The following is a 23,835-nucleotide window of genomic DNA, read 5'->3' on the forward strand; positions in this document are numbered from 1 at the left end:
GTTGCTTTATAGACCATTCAACATCAGATGTAATAAAACATCTAAAAAGCCCCACTTTTGTCTCATCAGTTCAGACCGTTCCTCCAGGAGTTTCTTGGTAAAACTGAGCAGGCCTTTGTTTCAAGTCAGCAGAGGTTCTGATCTTGGAAATCTCCCATATTTTTCTTTTTTTGTATAACCACTTCATTTTATTTTTGAAACATGAACTGCTGCATCTGAGGCCTGTAGAGCTTTAGTCATCCAGCAACAATAAAGGTTCTGCTTTGAATTAGAGAAAATCTACCGTTTTGGGACGAATCAGAAGAAAAGTTAATCTCTTTCAACGTATGTTTTAGCCTTAAGAGTTTTTTGGGGGTTTAACATTCTCTAGTGTCTTTAGACAGAAACACCAGTTTGCCATTCTTCACATTATTAGACTGGTTATACTTAGGTTTTCACTTATTTAGAGAATATAGCTAATCAAAATAAACTTAGCAGCAAAAAGCCTTCAAATAAAATCACAAATTCAAAACATTTTGTTTATTTTATAGGACAATCTTTGTTTGATAAATCTTTTTTCTAGATTATCTGAAATATTTCACTTGGAACAATAAAGGAATAAACCTGTGTTTTAATTCTGTTCTTAAAATGGACACAAACACAGCTTTCTAGTGGATAGAACTTATTCCACTAAATTTTCAGTTGATATTCTGTCTGAAACCATAAGTCTTTACACATCTGTAATGAAATACAACGCAAGGTTTGTTCTAAAATTGTGGGGGAAAAAAATCCTGCAACTTTATTATCTAATAAAAGTTGGATATTAGTCCAGCTTTCATATCTGTATTCCGCTACTAAAGAGTTATAAAGAACATGAAATCAGCACTGATGTTGAAAGAATGCATGCAACTAGTGGAATACATTACCTTGCTTCCAGCGCCCTCTGTTGGTGGCTTCCTATAAGCACTCATTTCTATTGCTTAATTTAACACACGCAAACTATCTCCAAAGTACAAAACCAATTTTGTTTTACTGCAGCTTTATCGGTATAGATTACATCTTTTTCCAAATGGTTCAACTCTTTAGAAACAGTCCTCATGTCTATCATAATTATTTTGCTGCCAAACTTATTCATTGTCACCTTCGTCTGATGCCGAATTAAATCACAAAAGTAATATTTATATCCCCTTCAGATATTACAGCTCAGTACAAATCACTCAGATCCCCCACCCACCCCCAAAGGGAAAAAAACTAATTAGACAAACATTGATTAACATTTTTATTGTTCATAAGTCATTTCTGCACAAATGTTTACTAAAGAGAAAGAAAAAAAAGAAAAAACACAAAAGTGGAGACTGGAAGTTTATCTCCAACTTTGTTTTCTATATAGAATATAGCTCAAACTATCTTAGTTATAATAAAATCCTTCTTAGAATCACTGAAAAGAAAAAAAAAAATAAGCTGAGGGAGGTGAGGTGTGTGCATAGCTTATAACCACCTCCATAAGAGAAACTAAAATATTTAAATAAAGATTTAAAAGAAATTAAAAATGAGGTGATGATGTAAACCCAAATTGGGACTAAATTGTCAGTGGTTCACCCCAAACATGAGAAAAAGGACATAGAGCCGCAACACGATGCGGGAGAGACTAAACGGCTTAAAATGAGCCACGATGAAGAGGATGAAAAACTGGATCATTCAGGAAAGAAAAACGGTTCAAATACAGTTTTTCCTGTGACGTCGTTTCTGACGTTAACGCAATAAAACTGTTTTCAGATAAAAATCTTTATTCTAACACCAAAGCAGTGTTTTTATCCTGCAGTTAGAAAAAAATAAAATATTCCAAATAAGGAATTGTAGATAAATCTCCCCTTTAGAAACTAGACCTAAAGGGTGGAGGACTTTAGTGGTTAAAAAGCATTTCAGGCATTTTTAACAAATATTCTCTGAACCAAGAATTTGGCTGATGGGTGTTTGAAACGACGCTTCACCAAAAGATCCTTTATTTCTCTGTCCACAATCAGCAAAAGTGGATTTTTATTCAAACTAACTCCAAACTAAATAAGGCGATTCTTTGCTCCCAAGTTCAGCAGATAAAAGATTAACTAAAAACATGCTTGGAAATCTAGCAAGAAAAGCAAAAAAACAAAACCAGCCAGCTGGTTCTGAAAAAGATCACTTCCTTTCAATTTGGATTCTGATGTGGTATTTTTTGTTCCTGTTTCAGTCCAGTTTGTTCATTATTAGCAGTCCAGCTCCAGTAAACATCACAGGAACAATGTCGCTCCACCAGGGGGCAACAAAGAGCTCAACAGACCCTCTTCCAGATGTGAAGTTTTCTGCAGCTGGTTCCAATAAAGAGCCGAACAGTTTGTTCAGTTGAACTGATGGTCATCGTGCGTTTTAAGCCGAGCAGAACTGATTTGTTCCGATTAATCCTTCATGGAACTGAAGCAACAAGGCAGCAGCTTAGTGTTCAAACACGCAGCGAGTGGGAAAAACGGAGCTAAACTAACATCTCTCCTCACCGACACAAGCACTCCAACCACAGTTTTCATGGTGCTTTCGGCTCATTAGAGAGAAACTTAAAGGCACAGATTGCCCCGATCAACAGGGAGGAAAATATCAATGTTCATCATTAAACCTCTCTTACTTTTAGTGTTTGATCAAGGAGTTTAAACTCTTCAAATCTTTCTATTGTTGTCGATTCCTGTTTTGTGTTTGGATCCCTAACCAGCAGGATTACAGATTCTGCACCCATTTACATGCAGCACAGATTTCAGAGAAACGTCACAAACAATGATCCGTCTGGGCAGCAAAGTCAGACTTTTAGACAAACTGAAAATTCTGCTTCTTTATGAAAAAAAAAAATAAATCCTGACAAGAAAAAAGGTACAGATTCAGATCAGAGAGTGGAATAAAAATTAAAAGCTTATAGTGAATTTGACATTTTAACAGATAAATCAAGCCTGTTATCTATTATCTGAAGGTTTCCTTTAGATCTATTGCTTCTATTCAGACAGATTAACAGACATGTCATCCACAGGGAGTCTCTGGTCATTTCAGCTCGAATGGAAATGATTCAAATTAGGAAAATAAGAGTGATATCTTTAAGGTTGCAGAAAAGGCAATGAGGTTTACAAAACAAAGTGTGCAGAAAGCGCCAGAAGAATAGGAAATGGTGCAGAAGCTGAACAGTCAGACTCACTGAAAGAAGAGGCAGTCAGAGCTCTGACGTCCATCATGAATGGGTGACACACAACAAAACAAAACAGAAAAGAAAAAGCTGCACACAGTGAGAAACGTGTAATCAAAATGAGCTGATATGGTGAGAGGATGTTTTATCTAATATAAATGTCAAAATGTAGAACATCTAATTAAATCTTCCTCTCCTGACCTTTTTTTTTTTAACCTTTTTATTTTCTTTCAGAACAGGTTTCACCTCAGTTCTGTCAAAAAGCTGGAGACAAAATGATGCATCAGACACTTCTGAACTTCTTCATTCACACAAAGCAGGGAGCATCTTCCCTTCAACATCACAAAGAGGCAGCTATGACAGTGCAGACAGACACTGCAAACGAACTGGACATAAAGTGCAAACAGACGTGGTTTTTCCCTCTCATGGCGTCAGACCAGCTGAAGCTCCAGTAAAACCAGAGGCAGAAGGTGAGCAGGCGGCTGGTCTAATGGCTCTCTATCACCACCGGCTCATAGCCGCCGGCAGAAACCCTGAAAGGAGACAAAAAAACGTCTAAGACAGGGTGACGCATCCGGTCAAACTCTTCAAGTTCTGCTTGTTCATCAGGAGGCTGATGAAAGCAGGAGCAAACCATTACAGAAAACAGAAACTGGGATTTTAAATCCAAAAAGGAAAAAGGAATTTGTTATATCCAGACAAACAGATGGATGAAGCTTATCTAAAATTCAGGAAACACATTCAAACCTTAACTAAATCAAGTATGATAATATAAAGTCTGGTAAAGTCGTGTAATAAATGGTGACCTGGTCAGTTAAGTAGCAGAGGAATCGTCAGTCAGACGTTTTGGTGTAAATCAAATTAGCTGTAGGTCCTACAGGGGGAACAAAGACGAGCAGAAATAAAAACAGGAATAGTTTTTCAGGCGGAGGCCAGAAGCCGTTCTTTTCTGCTCGTATTTATCTTTTTCCTGTGTCTCAGTAGTTGTCATTAGATCAGGGTGTGTTGGGAACATGGGGCAATAGCTGGACCCTACAGAGGTTGGAGGTCTTTAACCTTTTAGAAGGACCAGGATCTGCTCCCGAATCCTCTGTAGGTCCTAGGTTCCTCCTGTTTGATTTCTGTTCAGATTTCTTGCTAAAAATATAAAATCTAAAATTCCCATCAAATGATTCTGCACATTATGTTTCTAACATCACCTATTCCAGGTCTGTGATTTTTTTTTTCAGTCCATCAGAGTTCTTATCCAGACTTTGGAGAAAACTTGTTTCCAGCTCACGGAGAATTAAAGCTTCAGAGATTAACTGCAGTAAGCTCAAACATCGGGTACATGATAATTATATAATAGCTGGAACTGATTTCAAATTGTCAGGAAATAAAGAGCCAGAAGTCATGAACTGAAAGAAAATTATTCATGTTGCAGAAGTAGTTAAAGAAAGGTACTGGTCATAAGGCATACACCTCCAGAGATTAGACAGCAGAACAATTTCAAATAAGGTTTTATTCTCCACTGGATCAACTTCTGCTTTCTGACCAACAGTTTAAAAGCAAGAAGATGAATCAGGATGGATGCAGAGAAGAGGGTCCACAGACGGTCTCACCTGTTTCCCAGCCGGATGGCGCTGAGCGCTGTGGTTCCATCTCTGCTGACGAACAGTCGCAGGTTACTGTCTGAAAAGCAAAAACACAGCAGAGAATGTCAACAGAGCTACAACTACCGCAATATTCAGCTGAATAATCTGCTGGAGCTTTCATTTTCTGATGGATGCTGTTATATCTGGCTACAATAAACACAGCAAACCGCTGCAAGTATCTGGGTGGGGATGCCCCTTTCAGCAGGGACACACTGTGGACATACACCCAGAGCTGGGACAGAATGCTGCACAGAATACCCCTGTGTTAAAATGGCCTAGTCAAAGTCCAGAATGTAGTCAAACAGAGAGGCTGTTTCTCAATATGTATACTTGTGCGTTCTCCCGTGCTCATGAAATTTCCTCAGCCTCGGCCCTAGTACTGTTCCAATTCACAAGAACAGTGAACGGAAAAAGTCCCCGGATGTTGTTCCTGCCCCTCCCTATTTACAGAGTATGCATCAGAGCAGACTTGTCCGTTCTTGAGATTGACAGCTGTCTCAGCATGCACTGCGGCGGCAGCAGCTTCCAGGTTAGCCCTCACAGAGCTCAGAATATTAAGTTAAAAATTCTCTTTTCCGTTGCTGCTGTTCAATAAAAGTAAGTTTTAAGATCATTTGAGGCGAGAACATTATACTTTTAAACGTCACTATATGGCCCATTTACTGATTTGATGCATAAAAAAATATATATATATTTTTTTTTAATCCGAAGTTGAAAGGACTGCAGCAACCAGTGGACCTCCGAGGGTAACGGCGGCCTGGTCTAAACATAGCCCGTCTGCGGCAGCCCTCTCTCGGCGTGAAGGACCGCTGGCTCTGATGGCGAGTGTTTTGGTTTATTTGGCAAAATTTTTATTTGATTTGTGTCCATCATTATTCCACCACTAAAAGAAAAAAGTAAGAATTTATCATTATCTAAAGACAATTAATAACAGGAGGTGTAATGCAGCTCTAGACTAGCCTAGCATGTGGTGACGTCACAAGTACTCTTCTGATCCAATTGACCCGTATTTAAGCTGCGTGCTCGCAGAGTCTATACTCTATTTGAAACCATTTGAAAAAGGAAGAAAAATCTTTTGAAAGGTTAAAGTCCAACTGATCTTAAGGCTTTTTACAGAGATAAAAATGTTGCTTGTTATTCCTGAGGGTCTAATGATCACTGCAGTGACCAGGTGCACATTCCAGCTCAGCTTCGAGAGTTTCCACCGTTAAAGGGGTGAACAAACGAGCCGGACCAGGTCGGCTCAAGCTGCATCAGGACGTCTTTTGTTTGAGCTCTGGGGTCCAAACTTGGAGTTTCATCATAGTTGTGACATTTGGTACAAACTCCAACCCTTCAGCGGTTCCAGTGCAAAAACTAAGCTGTGCTGCAATCAGTGGCTGCACCTCCTCAAACACACCAACACGAAGCTTCCCCTGCAGAGACCGCTGGGAGGCCCCTCTCACTCTACCTTCAGTGTTGTTGACATCTGCAAAGTTTTGGCTCTGGACAATTTTCTCCACAATGTCGTCGGCATCAATACGGGTGTCGTTTACCCAGGTGGGGTGACTCTCCACCGAGTCCTGCTTCCTCCTGAAACACGGGAAAACGATTGGTGAAAGTAGCAACAGAAATCTGTAACTCCAGGTTGGATGGAAGTATTTTCCCTCTATCTGTACCTGAGGGGTCGGTTTGGGGGCAGCACAGGTCGAGGGGGTCGTGGAGGTCTCTCTGGACGTCCGGCGTCCTTGTCGCTCTCTGGTGGCGTGTCAGTGGAGAAGCACAGTCCTCCAGAGGCGCTGCTTCCTGTGGAGGTATTCCTGCGATGCGTGAGGTCCGACAGGCTGGAGGAGCAGGAGTGCTCTGTGCTGTAGCCTGAGGGACAAAAGAGGAAATCAAAACAAGAAAACGTAAAAACAGCATGTTTGGCCTCTGATGATGACTTTTATTTAGCCTGATGTTTGTGGAGAAAGATTAGAGAAATCCAAATGTAGAGCGCCGTTTAAAAATAACCACACTTTCTATACATTTCCATCTTTTTTCCAGCTGCACAGGAACCCCTGATATCTAAATATTTAAACGAAGTTCCAATAAATTCTGAGCGACTTCTCAGAATTTAAGAATTGACCATCAGACCTGCTGGTGAATTTCCTACCTGAGATTTTGCTCTGCTGGCTGGCGTAGCTGGAGTTCCGCGAATGGCCGGACTGGAAAGCCTCTGCCGGACCAGACTGGTTCTGATACATCTCAGAGTCGTCAAGGAGACCTGAAGACAGCAGAGAAAGAAAACAGATCAGTCAGCTCCTCGTAGGCGGGAAGAATGAGTCAAAACATTTCACACAGATTAGCCTCCAGTCAATCATTTCGTTTATGTTAGCGGCAGAAGGAAGCAGAACTAGATGAGCTGTAATTCAGGGATCCAGAGTAAAATGTCTCTGTTCGGTTCTAACTGACCAATCGTCGACTCCACCAAGTTCACAATAAAATATCGAGCAATTCTACGGTTTTAAACTGAAACTGTTTCCTTTTTTTTCCTTTTCAAAACTAAAAAGTTTTTGTTTTTAAATCCATTGAGAATAGACAAATTTTATAAGGTTTCGTGAAATTTTTGCAGCGTTTTCAGATTTAAAATCCTTTGGGGAAAGTTTGTAAGTTTGATGATTGCATCCAAATTCATGTTCACTCTAAAAGGTATTTTTATAGACCTGGCCCACCTAATTAACCCACAAAAATGTTTGTCCACCTGAAATTGAGTCTGGTTTAAAAGCATAGAACATTTTTATGAATCCTAATCAAAAAGAAGCTTTATTAAAATCAAAACTACATTAAACCCAAGAAACCTAAGCTAAAAGTTGGATCCAAGTACTTAGCAAAACCTCTGGTTTAGACTTATTTTAAGGTTAAATTAATTTAAAAAAAAGTCAAAACAAATTGGTAAAGTTTAGAGAGCTGAAAATAATGCTAACAGAAAACACAGAGGATGTTAAAAGGCCTTTTCTCCTGCATAGCCTAACCTTCCTGGTCAAACACCAAAGGCCCAAACTCTGCCTAAACCGAGCATTTCACAAACTGGGAGCTTGATCTGAAACCTAACTTGATCTCGGAGCAGAGTACAGCAGCATAAGTTTATAGTATTTAGAGAAACGTGACACTCTGAAGTGTGAAACCCACCCGAACTGATGATGGAGGGCCGAGGCTTGGAGGCCCGGCCCAGAGAGACGCCTCCGGCTGGCCCGCTTCCCTCAGCTGTTCCCTCCCCCTTACAGTCCAGCTGCAGGGTGTGTTCCCGTCCTGGGACAGAGATGGACTTTGCTGTACTTGGAGGGCTGCAGCAATGGGGGAAATAAAAAAGCAAAATAAAATAAATGATGCAAAACGGTTTTATCAGTCTGGAAGAGATTAAAGGGAGCAGAAAGTGCTGCAGTGCTTAGCGGTGCCCCACACGATAAGACTGTCTTCACCGACTGAAGGAAAAAATGAGTCATTGTTTCAACAAATACTTTAAGTTTACAAAGAAAATATTTCAAGGTTTTAATCTTCTCACACAAGAACCTGAAAAATCAAACCCTACAGAAGAAATATCAGAAAGACTGGATGTATTTTTTTGTGAAAAGATGAGCATTGATACCGCCTAAACCGAATAAAAAGGACCAGAGCTTTAACCAGGAACAGTTTCTGCTCCTTCAAAGGGCTCAGAGAATGATTCTATAGGGTATGTGGTGCTGGTCCTTAAGGTCTATGAATAGGGTGTGTAACATCGGTTGAGGAGGGGCAGGCTCATGGCTCTCTGCTGAGGTCCCGTCCAGTCAGCGGCCCAGCAGTCGACACATCATACCGCCACAAAAAAAAAAATAAATAAAATGTGTCCTCCTTTTCAAGAACCCAAATCTGGTCACCATAGATATACTAGTATTGCTATCAACAGCTTAGCGACAAACTAATACTAACAGCTTTTGGTTGTGGTGGCCTTACGGCCAGAACAGCCCCTCAGTTCAGGAAAAATAAGTTTAGTCTTGGGTAAAATGCTTAGAGCAAATGAACAGCCGAGCATCAAACTTTGCAGGGATCTTCTGATACACAAAAATAATCCCTGCCTGTCGAGTCAGGAAGACTGTGAAAGATTTCCCCTTACTCTGTGCAGCCTGGAACACTGCATTACCGACCGTGGTTCTGACTCATTTTCAATAGAGAAACTGCCTGCTTTGTAATTCTTGTAGAAATAAACCCAACTGTAGGCTAAACAGCTAAACTTGTGTCCTACATCTTCCTCTATTCATGCTCTTGGTCCAGTGAACCAGTGGGCTGGTCTGTATGTCAATTTCGGGCGTGACAAAAGTACAGGCCAGATCACCTTCATGCCTTCACCTCTAGATGAAGCTGCTGTGGATCCTTCTGGACTCTCCAAAAGAATATATAAGTATCTTCTTTAACACAAGTAGCATGGTTTCATCATTCAAACCAAAGCATTTTAACAAGTCACAGACACAGGGAGAAAAAAAAAGAAAAAAACTGAATTCATGTTGAGCTTACGTTTTGAAACAGGGATCTCCAGAAAGAAGAGTCATTCCGATGATCACCTGTAAGACGTGAAACAGAAAAGTCTCTTTAAACACAACAGCTCAGATGAAGAAATATCACTTTTCCCATTCCGATAGATTTATCCTGACCTCATCGAGTCTGTTTTTAACGTGTTAACATATTTGATGAGATTCGATTATGCAAGGTTTATACTCTCCACTGAAATAAAATTTTTCTTAGAAGAACAAAAGTCAAAATAGTGCGGTTTTAAATTTGTAGATGTTATTCCAGTGACAGAAAGAATAAAGCTGAACTGGTAGAGCCTGCAGGAATTGCCCATTAGACCCACTGAGGTGTGGCAGAAGTGGAGAAGCAGGCCCATTGCACTGGTTCAACAATTATTACAACAATATAGAATAAATAGCTTTTAGATGTATCTCATGTCAAAGACAAAATGTTCCTGGATTTGCACATCATGTCAGAAACAAACTCTTGTTCCATGACTGATCATCTCACCCTTCCACGACCGATGGTTTCAAACACATTGCACTTTACTTCTTTACTGTAATTTACTGTAAGTTAATGAACTTGCATGGTGTACTGCTACTGTTTATTTTGATAAACAGAAATACTGGAAGTACAGTCTACTTCACTGCTGTTTGGAGTGGAGTTCCCTGTCTAATGCTACTACAATGTGCATTTATTTTTTGTTGTGTTGCTTTATAGTATTATACATATTTCATAGACAGATGTAGCTTATTATTGCACATAAATATCAAGTTCTAAAATATATATTTTTTTATTCTTAGATTATAAACTCTACACATATATCTTGATATATATGTATAATTGTCCCTAAAAGGAAAATGGTGAAGATAAGTGCATTAGTCCATTTCATTAATGAACCAATATTTAGTATTTTATATTCTATAATTTAAATAAATGTTATATTTAAAGTTATGATAAGGAAATTATTAAATTATGAATTCTTTTTTGAAAAAGCAGTTATTCTAATAGTACAGTGACTGAACTAATAACTAAATTTTTGTAAACAAGACCCGTTACTTTTTTTAAGTAACCTTCCTTACACTTAAACCAACAGGCTGAGTCTTAACTAACCGGTGTTTGTTTAGCAAAAAAACGATCGACTAAAAACGTCTTGCAAAAAGAGGCGGGTGGAGAAATTTCCAGAGATATTCGTCCCTACTTGCAGCTAAAGGAGGATAATAAGAGGTAATGCATACACCACCACTTTTAAATATTTATTTGCATTGATTCAAACTCATTCAAACATTTTTGTCAGATATCTAAAAAAAACACATTAACATTTGAGCCTATTCTAAAGTTTAACCAGAAACCCAGCCTGAACTCTTCTGTCATTTATAATGTTTTATACAGCCTCAGTCGTCTCCTTGCCTTCAGTATGGAGTTGTCCTGCCGTGTGTTCTTGGTGTCGTATCCTTCCAGCAGACAGCAGCGAACCGTAGAGCCAGAACCGGCAAACTCGGCCATGTTGAGGTCTGTGAAGCCCAGCTGAGGGGAGAGAAGAGGAGTTTGAACTTAGTTAATTGCAGATTCACTAATGGAGGCTTTGAGCTGCATCTATTTCAGGCACATGCTGAGAAAAACTAAGAATCCTGTGACACCCAGTGTTTAGCAAGCTGAGTAACCTCACTTTAACAGCAACGTTTCAAGTTTTAGTTTATGACAGGGAGCAAAAACCACACGGCAGTCTTTGTAGATATAGCACCGGTTTATTTTTAACATTATTTTTGTTTTTCTTTCTTAAATCTGGAGCTTCTTTAATTTCCAGAATGACTGGATCTGATGAGCCATTACTATATACTCTATATGATAACACTTCTGGTCACTCTAGAGCAGTAAACTATGGTCCAAGCTCCACCCACACCAAACCTGCTCCATATTCTGTCCATGATTGTTTTGGTTGTTTTAATTCACGATTGTCCAGCCTCTAACATCGGATCTGCATATCAAATCAAGCCTCATCTACCTCATAGCAGGTGTGGACTTGGACTTGATTCTTGTCAAACTTGAGTAAAAGATTTGATGACTAGACTCGTTAGGAAAATATATCAGAAAAATGACTTGAGTCTCGAATCTAACTGGAAAAATAATGAATTTCGATCAGATTTCTTTACTTAAAATGGATTCATGTTCTTATTAAAGTCAGAAATAAGGTTGGAGAGTGCTCCCAAGCTGCAAACTCTTAGCCCACTTCAGGGCTTAAAGCCTTTGAGGAACAAGTTGAACATTTAGAAAGCATATGTACGACTTGTGACTACACATGCTAGATTTACATGGCTAAGCAGGTACATCACAGAGCTGAATAAAAGAATTGGGTGCTGTGATGTCGACGTTCTCTGGAACTCTGAATGCTTAGGCAGACCAGATGAAGGTTTCTATGCTACCAGCTATTAAATAAACCCTTCCCCTTTCAGCATGACTGTGTACTAGTGAATAAAGCAAAAATCGTGGATGAGAGAGGCTGACCTGGATAAGCTTGACCGACCTGCAAAGAGTTCAGAAGTAATAACTAGTCTGTTGATGTACTGAACTACATCTCTGTCGCTCTGGGATGAACAACCCGCCTCCTCATCATCTGCAGCTGTTCCAAAACGCTGCAGCCAGTCAGTAACAGACGCAAAAACAAAACTCCCAGATTTTCCTCCCTTTACCAGTTGCCTGCACATTTTCTGATCATTTATCAGACTTTACTTTTGGTTTCAAAATTATTTTACAGTCAGGCACCTCCTACCTCTCAGCTCTGTTCCCAGCAGAACTCTGAGGTCCGGTAACCCGGAGCTTATTGATATTTAAGAGCTCCGTCTGTTGCTGCTACCAAACATTGTAAGGACTTTCCACTCTCTCCAAGGATGGCCAATACTTGAAATTTAAAATAAAGACTGCCTTTAATTCCTATTGAACAGAAGAATCTTCTTTGAACTATTATTTTTATATTTTCATTTAATATTATTCCATTAGCTTTACTGTAAATGTAAAACTATGTTGACCAATTTGTTTTGTTCCTCATATAACCCTGGACATTACATTGGTAACTATGCTCTTTCTATATATACAGCCTGATTAACGATCTAAGAATGAGACGCTTGGTGCAAAGTTTAAAACTTCTGACCTCTGAAGTGTAGGTCAGGAGTTTCTAAATTCCAGCGCTGCCACAAATAACTCAGATAAGACCCTCAAACACCCCCCCTCTACTCAACTTTAACCCTTCTACTGGGTGGAATCGGCCCATTATACAAGCTGTACGTGATGTTATTCCTAATCAAGTGGAACGTTCCCATTCTTCATTCCCCAGGTTTTCCTTTCTGTAGGGGAGCTTCTGTTTTCATAGGTGCATGTTTAAGGAAGCCAACCTCTAAGGAGGGAAGTGGAGTAAATTTAACTAGAGGAAATCTAAAAAGAGAATAGGTAAAAACAGAGGAAGCAGTTCCTGTCATGCAACATTGTCCGGTTATAAAGAAAACAGTGGGTTTGGGTTCACGAGGGGTTTGACTTGGCTGCGCTGAAGAAATGTGACTCATCCGTTAAGAGCCGATACGGTCGGAGAGTTGCTGCCAGAATGTTTCCCCCTCCAGCATCCAGGCACAAGTGGGCACAAAGGGGTTGGGTTATGATTCATGTTTGCACCCAGATGGAGGATTTACTTGTCAAAGCGAAGCCAGAAATGCTAATATTTACAGGACAGGGCATTACGGCTTACAGAAACTGACACACAGTCATCTGTAACTGTTTCTATGTGTTTATAGAAGCAAGAGGCAGACATAAGCTCTTACCTTCGTGTACGCTTTTCCTCCTTTCAGTTCCTGCAGGGAGAACAGGAAAGACTATAATGAACCCAGTGATTCACTTTTGATTAAGGTGGCCTCCAATTACAGACCTCAAATCAAAAGAAAAGCTGAGACCACACACACACACACACACACACACACACACACACACACACACACACACACACACACACACACACACACACACACACACCACCTGCTGTGGAGTTTAATGAACAGGTTGAAAGATTTAGCATCTGCACTTAAGTATCTGCAAAGAAAATAGCTCCAGATCTGTTTCTTCTAAACTGGAAGACAATATTTTGATATTTCACACCAAACGTAGGACAAAAACTCCCAATATTTGCAGACAGGAACTAAATGAGGAGGAGAATGCTAAGGAACGCTAGGGAAAAGAAGGTTACAATAAGAAGGCAATCTGAAGATTAGGTCAGTTAATCAGTAATTGATCAAGTAAATAAGAAAAGAATACGAATCCTAAAAAAGGGAGGGACATGAGTTATAGGGAAAAATGAAAATATCAAGCATTTCTGGAAAAACAATCCAAACTCCAAACTTTTTGAAACTGCATGGGATTTCATTCCTGTAGTTCACAGATAGTATTCAAACACCAGTCATATTTTAAGTAAATGCACACACATATATATGCATGTGGCCTGCATGCTTTGACTAGCTGCTTATAAATCCTAAATCCTTTTTCAAACAGATGGGGAAAAACAGCCGGTGAGTAATGACACCTGCTTTAGAGAGAAAAAGAAAGTCAGCCTGTGAGAGATCACGCTTCAGGAGTCGTACCTTCCTGACGGACACCCTGCAGACGGATGGATCCAGGACTCCGGTGTGGGGGTTGGCGCTCATTTTTGACACAAAGGTGAACCTCTTCCTCCAGCGGACACAGTTCTCATGAACTTCCTCCCTGCAGGAAAGAAAGAGAACAAAAACATCTGAGGAAATATTTTAAGTGTAAAGAGAGGACAAATGGTTCTCATTTTGAAGTAAAGAAAAAAAAACCTTTTGCTTTCAAGTTGTTTTCAACATGTTGAGTTCACTTTGGATCAAACTGGGACTGGAAATCAGATCATGACTCAGTTTTTCATACCAAGCTGAGACCCACAACTTCTAAACACATCTGATAAATTTTATTGATTTGAAAGCAGATTTTAAAAGTGCAGATTCCCAACATTCTGTCACATTAGTGAAAGACATTGACTTGTGTGGACCCCTGTAGAATATAAAATCCTGCGAGCCACCTTTAAGCCATCCTGATAAATGGGAAGTGCTCAATCTGTAGGAAAACAAACCACTTCACTGGTTTGTTTGCTTCTAAAAACAACTACTGGTCTGATCAGCAGGTCCACAACTTCCTGCAAACTGCTGCTGCTTTACTGGATCCTCATGTGGAAAATGTGACATACTGACTGGAAAAAAGAAAAATGTGATTTTCTGTCATCTGATAACCTGAAAGCAAGAAACCGAACCTTGAACTGTGTCTGTTCCACATTATCTGAACAGCTTTGGTCAAACATTTAAAGCCAAAGCAGAAGATAACAAAGGGCAGCATAGCATGTTTAGTTTGCTGTGCTCTACATGCTTACAGCTGCTAACCATCTCTAAGCAAAAACGTAAAACACGCTTCAGGAAAACGGCCAAAAAGAAGTAGGGTGTAACAGATCTAAAAAAAAAAAAACTTCAAAGAGGCATTTCAATTTATGTTTACTTTTAGTAGATTTAATAAAAAGTGTCAGAGCAAGTAAACAAAAACCACAGAATTGCTGCATGTCTCTAGAAGGTTTTGAAGATTTGAAAGGGGTTAAAAGGAAAAAAAAGGGATAACACAGTCTTAAATCGACAAAGTCCAAATAAAATCTAGTTCAGTTTATTTTTATACAAAAAAAAAAAAAGTTAATTACAATAAAGGCCACCTTACAGCACTGTCCGAGTAGTACGAGACCGATCCAGAAAACAATATTCAATCCAATCATTTACACAGGTGCAGTCTAATCAAACCCCAAGTTTTGGATGATATATGGCCTGTACTTATATAGCGCTTTTTTAAGTCATTAAAAAGTCTACATTGTAGACCAAGCTGCCTTGGGGCTCACTGAAAGAATCTTGGCTGCCTTACACTGGCGCCACCGGGCCTTCTGACCACCATCGAGACTGAAAGGTAACCCTCCAGTTGCAGGGCAAACTCCTCCATCCGACGTCACTGTCGCCCGTCTGGATGCAAAACTGGTATATTATCTTGGGGTGCATCAAGTCACTGGGTTCCCAGTAATTGCATATCCTAGAAAAGTATGTGATAACACTGGAAAGAAACAACTTTCTTTCAACAGGAAGAACCAGAACCATGAGGAGAGTAGAAACAGCCCACCTACCCTCCAACTTTAGCCCAATCAGCATCAAGCCTGCCCATCCCGTCTCTTGAAGAACATTTCTCCAGGCCAAAAAGTAAATAAAAAACGTTTTTTTTTTTTTGCATAGATTTGATCTTTGGAAGTTATACAAATGTTTTTTATAGTTTTTCTAACAACAGTTTTGAGAAAATTTTCATTTAAAGGCTGTACTAGGATGAGCCAACAAGCGATTTGACTGAGCTAAATGTAACCACACCATGCAGTCAAATTTTAGTCAAAATCTATAAAGTTTCTCCATTTTTGAAAAAAAATAAACACAAAAAAAAACTAATAATTACATGTTCAGTTTTCTTTAATGTTCCTGTGTTGCCACAAACTACAGTTTTGAAAATAACTGTCATTATAGCTAAATGCTGGCTGTTAAAAAGCCCCATGATTTCAGTAAATGACCCGTCAGATGACAAAGCATAATACATCATTCGAACGTTATCGTTTTAAAATGGCCAACAGTGAGAGTTCAAGTCTTTTATTGGATTGTCTTCCCCATGGAGTTGTTTAGATGAGCTGAATGTTTCTGGAGTCACTAAAACCTCCAAGATGCCTTCGTAATTACGCCGCGTGTCAATCAGAGATGGGGGCAGCATGAGAGATGCAGCATCTTCGGGTCAAAAGTGAAATCAAAGCGTCCTCAAACCAAACATCACTGTAACCACGTTCAGATTGCATTCTCATGACGCTGTGGTCAGAAACCTGAAAAGGTCAACATGTTGCTCAACGCTGCAGAAATTACGGTGCAAGACCAAACATTGTGTTGAAATATAGCCTGCTGAGGTATTTATGGCACCGTCTGCCATTCTACAATCAGATACAGCTTTCAAAGAAAGGAAAACAATACACAGAAACTGCATTTTTACTGTATACTCGGTATTTTACAATATCACAGATTGTTTTCTTCCATTTTTTGGGGCTGGGTAGAGGCTAAGCTCTTCCACCAGAAAATAGGACAGTCCAACAGATATTTCTCCTGAGGCCTTTTACACAAACAGAAATATGACGTATTATTATTATGGTGAGCTCCAGCACTCTGACCCTAGTTCTTCTTGCTGCTGTTTGCAGAGAAACAGAGAAATGTGGAACTGAAGTCTTTCGTGCCGGTGCAAGGATTTTCTAGTTAACCACTTGAAAGTTTGTTTGTGTGGCTCTTTTTTTTATTATTATTTACATCCATCATCTAACCACTCATCAATGCAGGGCTGCTTTCTCCTTGTGACTCTTCCATACCAGATGTCCTGTTTTCATATTTCAGGCGTACCATATTAAACAAGCTTGATATTTTGAGACGCATCATGCTTGAGGTTAACATGCTATTGTAATATGTATCCAGTTGGGCAACAGATACTCACATTGGAGACTAAGGACATTTCTCAGAGTCAAAGAGTGATGGAAGCACAAAGGGGACAGAGAGGAAACATGAAAATGGGCTGATATCACATCTGAGATGATCATCTCAATATTTCCCAATATTGTTGCCATTGCAAGATTTTCCTGTTATCTTTCTCCAGATTCAGATGGATAACAGTTGTTCTATCTAGGTCTGTGCGGGATTCATTGATTCAAGGTATGGAAATAACTGTTAGTAAAAGTAGCACAGAAACACATTTGATTAAGGAATCAGTTGTGAGTGAGAGCTGGAACTTCACAAAAACAAAAAAAAGCACCAGATTCATAAGAAAAAAAAAAAAAAAAACAAATACAGACGACTTCAGCTTTTCCTCAGTGTTGCAAAGCAAATATGAAAGTGTAAAAGGCAAAAAAGATAGTTTGAATAGACTCTAAGGAGAGTAATTATGACTAGTCTAGTGCAGCTGCTCCAAACACACCCTTCCCCCCCTTCAAGTTATTCATTATCCACGAGCGCTGCCCCACATGCACAGTTCTAACTCCTAATTTCTCCCTAAAGCCACAAATCACAGAGAAATCATGAGACGACGCCATTCGCCATAGTTTTTGATTTTATATCTGCAGATCTTAATAACAAGAAACTGAAAAAATATTTTTTTTCTTGTGGTGTTTTTTGCATTAAAGACTGTTGAGGAACTTAACTTAAGGATATGTATTCCAAGGTATTGTATTCCCAGCTTGGAAGTCCGTTACAGAGGAAGGAAATATAATCATGATAAGATACAGGCTTATTTTTGTCTTCCATTTCTTATAACAGTTTTTTTCTGGAGCTGAAATAATCATCCAAACTCTCTGAGAGTAGAGCTTGTGGTAATTACAATAACATTTTTTTTAATTTATTTAGCTTAAGATGACATTAACTATGACTATGGTCTGGGAATTTACAAATAATAAAAATACATAAATAAAATCTTTAAAAAGCCGTTAAGACCAGAAACAAAAGACAGAGTCTTAAACAGGCCTGATAGAAAATAAAGGGACGTGTAATTCCCCTCATTTGGAGAGATGTTTGATGATCCCTAATGCCATGGAAACAAGTGAAGTTCTGGGAAGAAGTTTATACCAAGCAGCTCGCACACAGTCCCAGGTCTTATCAGGAGCCCCGCGCTTTCACTCTCTCGAGCGTGTCCGCCAGAGCGTTCCCGAACCACATTCCTCAGTCCAGATGTCTTTGTTCAGGCTCCATGGAAACCTCACTCTGAAATCCAACGAGGTGCTGCCAGCAGCTCCGAAGAAGAGGACCAAGCACTCACATCTACCCTTTATTTTTCAGCTTTCCCCCTTCTTTAATGACCCATTTGCTGTCAGTGTCAGAGGAGATTGTGTTGAAAGATTTATCAGCGATCACGTATTTGGAGGTCTAAGGTGGTTATCCAGAAAAAGGCTACAGGGATTCACTGTGTAACCTAAGGTGCTGTGCAACAGTATCAATTCATCTTTCATTTCGTCACATTTCCTTCCAAACAAAGCATGATTTGTTCATAATTAGACCTCAGTTTCATCAGACCCTGATAGGCAATAAATTAACTGAAAGAATTGCTAAATATTTAGATCTAATTCCAAGATAATAGTTTAATTAAGGTATTGCAATAGTGATTAAATTAGTGGGAAATCCTTTAGTTTTGTTTTTTAATGGGCCTGGCTTGATTAAAACTGAAGGAGCAACCTGTGGTGGAGCAGTCTGGAGATTTCTTCCTATTGATGAAGAGGAATTGTTCCTCCTCTGAAGAATGAGATGTGTCCCATCTTCCAGTACAGCCTTGCTGACAGCATGGATAAGTCCCAAGTTACACAACCCCTTTATGTCTGTCTTAACTGTCTGTTAGAGTCTTGGTTTCAGACCAAGAAGGGCATGAAGTTATTCTAAGAGCCAGTCTTTAAGAGATAAATGCATTTTTGTAACAAAGGAAGTAAGACTTTATAATGTTTTCATAATGAAGTTTGAGAATCTAGTTTAAGTTTTATTTAAAAAAAATAAAGAAATAAAATGCATGTAAACAAACATTAATGCAATTGAAATTCTTGTCTCCACCAACAGCAAAACAGAAGAAAAAAAATCACCTATATTTCTTTCTATATTCTTTCCAGATTTCTTGTTATTCTGTATCATTTAAGAAAAACAAATGTCCCACCTTTGTATCCAATTATATTACTAAATTTGGACTTTTATTTTTCAATTTTTACATAAGTAAAGGACATCAATCTGCACTTTCAAAGGATCAAAAGATCACACGTACTTTTGACACATCTGCACCAAACAAATTGGTATGTAGACACCACCGAATGGTTACTATGGAGACCTGAAGTCTCCATGATGCCGGTCTTTGCTCTAGTTCTTAAGCAGTGAACTTTAGAGATTTATTTTACATCCCTGAAGTCTCCCCCTGACTGTGTGTGATGCCAAGATAAATATAAGTCCTTGTCTAGCTAGTGGCCAGAAAATGGGCCTCTGTGTCACACTATTTGTATACCCCTGGGAAACAAGAGGTCATGTTCAACCATTTAGTAGTTTTGATGCTTCTTTCACAGAATAAACAAAACAAGTCATTTTAAAGCTTGACTTTAATTTTGTGTTGTGTTTTATTTGATCAAGATCACATCATTGCTTGAAAAATGAACTTGCCCTACTTTTTTCATACCAGGAGTTAAATAATGTAAATAATCGTCTGTACCATGGAGATTTCTCATAAACAAAGCAAATTTAACATGTTTTTTTTTTCCCCTATAGTTTTCTCCATTGGTTTCAGATTTGGCTGAATTTCTAGAGGATAAGTCTCCTCCAATCATGCTCATTACCTTACCCTCTTGAGACCAGAAATAGGTGAAACTAGCTAGAAATGATTTTTGCTTAACAGAAGAGTGTTAAAATTAAAGTTGCCGCGATTGAGTCCTTCCTGTGCCTTTGCCTCAGACAACTTAGCTCGTAAAAATATTAGCTGTTAGATGTTTGGCTTCCATGTTAACAAACACAGAAATAGAACAACCTGATCAAGTAAAGAAATTAGTCCTACAAAATGACAATAAAAATTTGTCTAAATAAGTCCAAGTTATTACCGCCTTGAAGAGCCACACTGTTGTTCTGCAGAACACAGTCCTATTGCAGAGTAAAAGGGTCTAAAATCAAGACTAAAGTGACAGTAGATGAACACTGAATAGGACGAGTGTTCATATGAGTAGATCTGATGGGTAGGAAAAAAAAACAAAGCAGGACATTGTCCTTCACAATGAATATAACCTGCAGTTGATGCTTTCATCGCTTTGGAAAAGTAGCTGAGGAAATGAGCTTCGAAAAAGAGAAGTGATCTGAGCAATAGTTACAGGAATCACATCTATTAAACATTTATCAGTGATCTTTAATCTGAAAATAAATCAAATTAAGGTTGCCTGTACTCCAACTGTAAGATATTTGTTTGGACTGAAATGGAGGGAAATGAACTCTCCTCCATCCGATTAGCCTGACGGTGATAAACTAGAACCCAGCCTGAACCAGCGATAAGTAAACCTGCTGTCTGTGATGACCAATGGCCCCCATCGGTCCCCAGCATGTGATGACTCATCTCAGCAACCAGGCGCTCTGGGATCCTTATCTACTATCCTGGCAGCTTGGAAAATCTGGGGCTGCAAGAGAAACACAAACAGGGGCCTGACTGGGTCGGGCTATGTTGAGATAAACGACACAAGAGTGGAGCGCAGCGGATGTAACATCAGGACAGGAGGAGAGTCTGTAAAGATGTTCCTAAACCTTATAGGGACAGTCGTCCATTAAACAACCCCGATACACATAGACAGAGACAGAATAAACTTCGGTCAGTCATCACTATGAGACAGTAACTACAGATTATTGCTCTGAAACTTAACGGGACAGTAGAGCTGGGCGATATGGCGATATATATCGTGAGGACGAGAGAAACATGTCTATCGTGACCTTTCTCCTCTATTTTTTCTATCGTGATAAACTTCTTTATTATTACTGCTAATATACATTTTAATATAATCTGTTAATATAACATTTTGCGTTTTTGCTATGCAAACTCTAAGTGTATATAACGAAAAAAAAAAGAGAATAAAAAGATAATGTGTAGAGAACGTGGTTTTGCGACACTACACCGCTTTACGTCACGCGGCTTTGCACCATACGTTTGCGACATTACTGATGGAGGGAGCCCGTGAAATTTCTTTCTGGCTTGAAAAAAAATGAATGATGGACACCCAAGAAGATTTTACCGTTAAAGCAGAGCTGCCTGGCTTATATGCTAGTTGTCGGGCTTAAGTGGAGAGAGAGGTACGCAGTGGTGCGACGCATTATGCGTTGACTACGGACATGTGGATGAGTAGAGCAACACAGCCTTATATGAGTCTCACCATCCTTATCACGGACTGGACCCTCCGCGCTCGGTGTCTACAGACCGTGTACTTTCCTGAGGACCACACCGGAGTGATGCTCGCCCAAGGTATGAGCCTGACATTGCTATGCACTTTTGTACGTTCGCTAGTTTTACTATTATTGGTTTTACTAATATGCTTACACCAATGAACTGTGTGCTTTTACAGCATACGCATCCATTACTGGACCTCACTGATATTATAATTTATTCTGAAGGGGGGAAAAGTGAAGGCTACTGCACCTGTGAGTGTTGTGTTTACACACAAAGGTGCTGTAGCATTCACTTTTTCCCCTTTAGAGTAAATCATACTGTGTGTATTAGTGTGTACTGTTTGTTATAGTTTGTTGTATAGTACTGTTGTGTTCCATGTTTTTAAACTGTGCAGCACGTTTCTCTTGTGACTGCTGAAAAATAAAGAGAACAACTGAAACACCCATAATTGTGGTACAGGTCGTATGATGGATCACATTTTTAACTACACTGACACTCCTATCCAGTAGAACATGTGGGCATTTTAATTAATGTAGTTATTACCAGTGCAGACACATTTCTTCTTAAATAGGCGAGGCGCCTCCTAGTGGAAAACAAGGTAAGTGAAAGACAAGAGAAAAAACTGGCCTTGGAATTTTATAAAATGTCAATAACAAATGAATATTAAATGATTAATTACTGCAGCGCAATAGCCAAGATTCTATACTGTTCACTGTCATGGCCGCAAATTGCATAACTGGTGTTCTTGGTTTGGGGTTGGGATTCTCATATTAGGAAACAAGATGATGGGTAAAAAATAGGCGATGAAAGATTTTTTTCAACCCTGTCCATCTGACGGACTATGAAAACATAAAATGCAACATCAGTTGTGGTATATCGTGATATATATCGTTATCGTGATATAAAATAATCCATATCGTGATATAGTATTTTTTCCATATCGCCCAGCCCTACGGGACAGCATTATATTTAAACAGCTAGATGAACTTCGCTTTAGTTAACAACCACAGCTTATGTACCATCACTGACTACCTGTTGTTTTTTGGTTTTACAAGCAAAACAAACAGCAAATCAAATCAACCATTCACACCTATTGCATTTCAAGCTGTGAATGCAAAAAACAAACAAACAAAAAAACTTATAAATCCTAACCTACCCCATTAAATGGTAAGGCTCACAACTTGTAACTGTGTGTAACTGTGTGTTACCATTACATCAATATGTAGTTAAACCAAAGGAAAGTTTCTGAAACTTTTTTTGCTCTATGAAAAACAAGTTTAGGCAGTTCTGATGTGAGATTGATAACAAGATGTACAATATAAAGGGGTTATTGGAAATCTAAGTGTACAAAGTGGTCATTGTGGTAATAATACAGTTTTTTAAAAGCACAAGTCCAGGATTAATTGTGATCAATACCATAATGGCAATTTAAGTAATAACATGTCTTATTAACAAACTATCCAATTGTTTCCCTCAAAAGAAGAAAAAAAAAAAAGAAAAGAAAAACTTACAATTCAGCTTCTCCTTAGTCCAACAAGTCCATGAAATCTGGAACTCAAAAATGTTCAATTCTGCAATAGGAAAATTTCACAGGCCGTCAAGACTGTTATATTTCTGATATAATTGCTTCAGAGGAACCATGTCATCCAAAGTACAAAGATTTACTTGGAGAATAGAAAGGTTAAATTTCCTAGGAAATCCCCCTTTATGGAGGAATTTCAATCTGAATACCTGCTCAGACACTAGCCGGTCCGGTCCAAAACAGCGAGCTCACCTTCCCTTACGCACCATCAAATCTCTAACGAATGAAAAACTGACGAAAACAGGAAACAGCTGCTGAAAAAGCAGGTTGTCCCGGTCCATTCCTGACAAGCTCTTGCTAACTTTCTGGGATTCTTCCTGTCTTTCATTTTGTCCCACCCTTCGTCTCACAGGACTGATGTTCAACTCGAAGATATAGGAAGACTTTGGGAAAACAGATACTTTGTTTCCCAAGTTTAACACTGAAGGACAGAAGATCTTTGGGGACAGATGGCTTCCTGATAGTTGTTTCCACTGAGTCACATCCGACAGGGATGAAACTCCTCAACATGCTGTATAACTTTGTGCCAAACCTCCAAATCCATAGAAGAAAGTTAATCTTTGTATGAACCTCTGGATTATCTGATTAAATGCTTCCATGTTTTATACATACAGAAAAAAAAATATTTTTCCTGATAACTGCCATAGGTATGGGCTCACTTTCAAACAATTGGACCAATACCATTCCCACATGGAGAGAGAGTCACTCAAAACTTTTCAGAAAGGTCAACAGTAGACAGAGTGGAAGCTGCGCCAACTCCACCTAAGAGTTCACTTCACATTGGAGGCTCCTAAGAAGCACATCCTGAAAGTGCTGACAGGAAATGAGAAAGAATCTGACAAATCCAACCGGAACACATGACCCAAAGCTGAAACGCTAACTTAACGTTGCATAAAAACGGATTTCAGAGGCAGATTTAATAT

General features: G+C 39.1%; 1 protein-coding gene across 1 annotated transcript in view; it reads right to left on the minus strand.

Moving 5' to 3' along the window:
- Positions 1–1,244: 1,244 nt before the first annotated feature.
- fam102aa (family with sequence similarity 102 member Aa) overlaps positions 1,245–23,835 on the minus strand; it is a 32,386-nt gene continuing 9,795 nt past the window's right edge. Inside the window, exons 3-12 of the mRNA XM_038306516.1 lie at positions 13,932–14,052; positions 13,122–13,151; positions 10,723–10,839; positions 9,319–9,365; positions 7,960–8,114; positions 6,944–7,054; positions 6,468–6,663; positions 6,260–6,381; positions 4,777–4,846; positions 1,245–3,708 (exon numbers count right to left, since the gene is read on the minus strand). Of these exons, the coding sequence (XP_038162444.1) occupies positions 3,663–3,708; positions 4,777–4,846; positions 6,260–6,381; positions 6,468–6,663; positions 6,944–7,054; positions 7,960–8,114; positions 9,319–9,365; positions 10,723–10,839; positions 13,122–13,151; positions 13,932–14,052 (1,015 nt within the window). The 3' untranslated portion in view covers positions 1,245–3,662. The remainder of the gene's footprint in view (positions 3,709–4,776; positions 4,847–6,259; positions 6,382–6,467; positions 6,664–6,943; positions 7,055–7,959; positions 8,115–9,318; positions 9,366–10,722; positions 10,840–13,121; positions 13,152–13,931; positions 14,053–23,835) is intronic.

The sequence above is a fragment of the Cyprinodon tularosa genome, unplaced genomic scaffold (genome assembly GCF_016077235.1).
Source record: "Cyprinodon tularosa strain WSP-4 unplaced genomic scaffold, ASM1607723v1 ctg583, whole genome shotgun sequence".
Classification (NCBI taxonomy): Eukaryota; Metazoa; Chordata; class Actinopteri; order Cyprinodontiformes; family Cyprinodontidae; genus Cyprinodon; species Cyprinodon tularosa.